Source organism: Ranitomeya variabilis, chromosome 5 (assembly GCF_051348905.1).
Source record: "Ranitomeya variabilis isolate aRanVar5 chromosome 5, aRanVar5.hap1, whole genome shotgun sequence".
Lineage (NCBI taxonomy): Eukaryota > Metazoa > Chordata > Amphibia > Anura > Dendrobatidae > Ranitomeya > Ranitomeya variabilis.
Window position 1 is genome coordinate 66,531,064 of NC_135236.1, and position 4,636 is coordinate 66,535,699.

A 4,636-nucleotide genomic window follows, 5' to 3' on the forward strand; every position below is an offset into this window, starting at 1 on the left:
ATAATATTTGTGTAAAGCTAAAGAGTGGGCCCAACCAAGTCAATGCTAATCATGAGCCCTTGCCACCCCAGTCCAATGCTTGATTCACCTATAATAAGAGATTAGAAAAATTGGGAATAATCAGTTTAGAACAAAAGATGCCTTAGATTTTATCTCCTTTCCACATAGAAGTACATGTGGGGTCAAAACAAAGATTTGGACCCATCAAGGAACCTCTAAGGGACCTAGGGACATTGATTTTGTGTGGAAGAAAAGAGATCCCAGCCTCTAAATAGGAAAGAGTTCTTTACACTTAGAGCAGTCAGACTGTATAATGCCCATCACAGCAGGCAGTAATGGTTGATAGTATATTGGCATTTAATAAAGGGCCAGATGCTTTTCTCTTAACAAATGGCATTGTGGGTTATTTCTAATCTTGTAATTTTTTAATTGACAGAAAAAGGTTGTACTTGATAAACCTTTGTCTTTTATCAACCAATGAAAGCGTTGTTTTGAAAATGGCAAATGATAGTTTTAGAATGTCTTCTCCTTTATGATCAGATATTTCATGAATGTTTTTGGAAATATCCATTTTATCACTCAATACATTATTTAATCTGCTTGACCATTTTCTTTCAGGGACAATATGAAGGTGGAAATCACGAATCAGACCACAATTGTAACATTTTACATGACCGGGTTAACTACAGACCACTTTATTCAAATCTCACTTTTTGTGCTATTTTTGATCATTTATGCGTGCTCTTTTGTATGTAACCTTTGCATGATACTACTGATAAGGATGATGCGCCATCTTCATTCCCCCATGTATTTCTTTCTAAGCAATTTATCCTTCGTAGACTTATGTTTCTCGTCAAGTATTACACCACGGATGTTGGCAGATTTTACTTCCAAGACAAGGTCTATTCCCTCCGTAGCGTGTGCTACACAAATGTTTTGCTTTTCCTTGTTCGCGGCCTCGGAGAGTCTTTTAGTGTCAGCAATGGCATATGACCGTTATGTTGCAATATGTCGACCATTGTTCTATCACCAAATGATGAACAAGACAATGTGTTGGATCTTGGCTTTAGGAGCCTATTTTTGCAGTTTTCTTGCATCCATAACCATCACCTTACTCGTCTTTCCTTTATGTGGTTCCAATGCCATCATCAATCATTTCTATTGTGATATCCCCCCACTTCTGAAACTTACATGTGGCCACTCTCAAATAAAAAAATACATTGTCATAGCATTGACCCGTTCAATAGGAAGTGTCTGTTTTCTCGTAATACTATTGTCTTATGTGTATATATTACACACCATCCTAGGAATTCACACAAAAGATGGCAGATCCAAAGCGTTTTCAACCTGTGTGTCCCACCTAACCGTCGTCATCACCTTCTACACCACCGCACTCGGAAATTATTTTAGACCAAGCACGGGTTTAAATGCAGATAATATCGGCAAGGTCTTCTCCATTTTTTACACTGTGACTCCCCCATTATTAAACCCTCTTATATACAGCTTTAAAAATACAGATGTTAAAAGTGCCGTGGTGAAATATTTTTTATTTAGATGAGGCTCAAATACAATCTTAAGAGTAAACTAAAGAGTAAAAAATGAAATAAAATTATGATAGTATATAAAAAATTAGAGCAGTTGCCAACATGTTTAGATATGTATTATTTATGTACCGTAATATTGTAATTTCTCTGTTTTGTTGTGAAAGCCTTTATTTTTTACAAAATTGAAGTAAAAGTCCAGCTCACTGATCATGTAATCTGCTCCTGGTCCAGGTGAACGGTCACATGAGCATGTAGGCAGTGATCAAAAGAGCAGATATCCAACACTCCGAGAATGGATTTGAAAAACTTGTATCTTTTATTTCAGGAACATATACGTGAACATAAAAAAGGCAATGCGTGTTCAGCAAAAATTAATAACAGTCAAGGCTAAGACCTTACTATTGAAACGCCTTGGTTTTTTACTCAACAGGCACTGCCTTTATGTTCATGTGTAAGTTCCTGAAATAAAATATACAAGTTTTTCAAGTTTATTCTCAGAGGGCTGGATATCCTCTTTTTAGACCTTTTTAATTATAACAGGAAGTTCAGACATATTGGTTGTCAACAATTGTGAAAAATTAGCACTTTTTAAAATGAGATGCTAATTTATAGTTTATCATCAGTTTTTGAACTAAGAAAAAATGCCAATAGGTATATTAGTTAAAAAAAACAATAGAAATGAATAACAAGACTCTGGATATTGTTATAGCTGATTTACTTATGCATGACCAAATGCTGTATCCATTTTGGGAGAAAATCTTATTAAAAGTGTTTTATAAAATTTGGAAATTGGAGTCTGCAATGGGGGAGGAGAAAGTGCTGGGTAGTAAAGTTAATAACGAAATCGTATAATGTCAAAATAAGTACCGTAACAGTCTTTACTAGGGTTGAGCGAAACGGGTCGATCATTTTCAAAAGTCGCCGACTTTTGGCTAAGTCGGCGTCTCATGAAACCCGATCCGACCCCTGTGCTTGTCGGCCATGCGGTACGCGACTTTCGCGCCAAAGTCGCGTTTCAATGACGCGAAAAGCGCCATTTCTCAGCCAATGAAGGTGAACGCAGAGTGTGGGCAGCGTGATGACATAGATCCTGGTCCCCACCATCTTAGAGAAGGGCATTGCAGTGATTGGCTTGCTGTCTGCGGCGTCACAGGGGCTATAAAGGGGCGTTCCCGCCGACCGCCATCTTACTGCTGCTGATCTGAGCTTAGGGAGAGGTTGCTGCCGCTTCGTCAGAATCAGGGAGAGCGTTAGGCAGGGTCCACTAACCACCAAACCGCTTGTGCTGCAGCGATTTCCACTGTCCAACACCACCTTCGGTGTGCAGGGACTGTGGAAGCTATTTTTTTTTTTTTTTCCCCTCAGCGCTGTAGCTCATTGGGCTGCCCTAGAAGGCTCCGTGATAGCTGTATTGCTGTGTGTACGCCACTGTGGAAACCAACTGCTTTTTTCAAAGCACATATCCTCTTGTTCCTTCCTTTCTGCACAGCTATCTTTTTTGTTTGTCCACACTTTTTATTTAATTTGTGCATCAGTCCACTCCTATTGCTGCCTGCCATACCTGGCTTACATTACTGCAGGGAGATAGTAATTGTAGGACAGTTTTTTTTTTTTTTTTTTTTTTTTTTTGTGGGAGATTAAGATTGGCATTTCTGCTACAGTGCCATCCCTGTGTGTGCCATCTCTCACTGAGTGGGCCATAGAAAGCCTATTTATTTTTTCCGTGATTTGTGTTCTAAAATCTACCTCAACACAAAAACACTACATCAATCAGTGGGAGAAAAATATTGGCCTCAGTCAGGGCTTGTGTGCCACTGCTGTGTGTGCTATCTCTCATTCAGTGGGCTATAGCAAGCCTATTTTTTTTTTTTTTTTTTAATATTATTTGGTTTCTAAAGTCTCCCTGAAAAAAAAAAAAAACCTAAAAAAACAGTGGGAGAGTAATATTGCCCTTTCAGCTTGTGTGCCAGTCTTGACTCCTGGGTGTGCCACCTCTCTCCCTCTCATTCAGTGGGCCATAGAAAGCCTATTTATTTTTTTTAAAAAATATTATTGGGTTTCTAAAGTCTCCCTGAAAAAACAAAAAATACATAAAAAAACAGTGGGAGAGTAATATTGCCCTTTCAGCTTGTGTGCCAGTCTTGACTCCTGGGTGTGCCACCTCTCTCCCTTTCATTCAGTGGGCCATAGAAAGCCTATTTATTTTTTCCGTGATTTGTGTTCTAAATTCTACCTCAACACAAAAACACTACATCAATCAGTGGGAGAAAAATATTGGCCTCAGTCAGGGCTTGTGTGCCACTGCTGTGTGTGCTATCTCTCATTCAGTGGGCTATAGCAAGCCTATTTTTTTTTTTTTTTTTTTTTTTTTTAATATTATTTGGTTTCTAAAGTCTCCCTGAAAAAAAAAAAAAAACCTAAAAAAACAGTGGGAGAGTAATATTGCCCTTTCAGCTTGTGTGCCAGTCTTGACTCCTGGGTGTGCCACCTCTCTCCCTCTCATTCAGTGGGCCATAGAAAGCCTATTTATTTTTTTTTTTTAATATTATTTGGTTTCTAATTCTCCCTGAAAAAAAAAAAAAAACCTAAAAAAACAGTGGGAGAATAATATTGCCCTTTCAGCTTGTGTGCCAGTCTTGACTCCTGGGTGTGCCACCTCTCTCCCTCTCATTCAGCGGGCCATAGAAAGCCTATTTATTTTTTTTTTAAAATATTATTGGGTTTCTAAAGTCTCCCTGAAAAAACAAAAAATACATAAAAAAACAGTGGGAGAGTAATATTGCCCTTTCAGCTTGTGTGCCAGTCTTGACTCCTGGGTGTGCCACCTCTCTCCCTTTCATTCAGTGGGCCATAGAAAGCCTATTTATTTTTTTTTTTAAATATTATTGGGTTTCTAAAGTCTCCCTGAAAAAAAAAAAAAAACCTAAAAAAACAGTGGGAGAGTAATATTGCCCTTTCAGCTTGTGTGCCAGTCTTGACTCCTGGGTGTGCCACCTCTCTCCCTCTCATTCAGTGGGCCATAGAAAGCCTATTTATTTTTTTTTTAAAATATTATTGGGTTTCTAAAGTCTCCCTGAAAAAAAAAAAAAAAA

The 4,636-nt window shown here is 38.3% G+C and overlaps 1 protein-coding gene across 1 annotated transcript; it reads left to right on the forward strand.

The window, feature by feature from the left end:
• The first annotated feature begins 625 nt into the window (after nt 1–625).
• Nucleotides 626–1,558, forward strand: LOC143774848 (olfactory receptor 5AR1-like). The gene has a single exon (XM_077262617.1). The coding sequence runs from the start codon at nt 626–628 to the stop codon at nt 1,556–1,558; it is 933 nt and encodes a 310-aa protein (XP_077118732.1).
• The last annotated feature ends 3,078 nt before the right edge of the window (nt 1,559–4,636 follow it).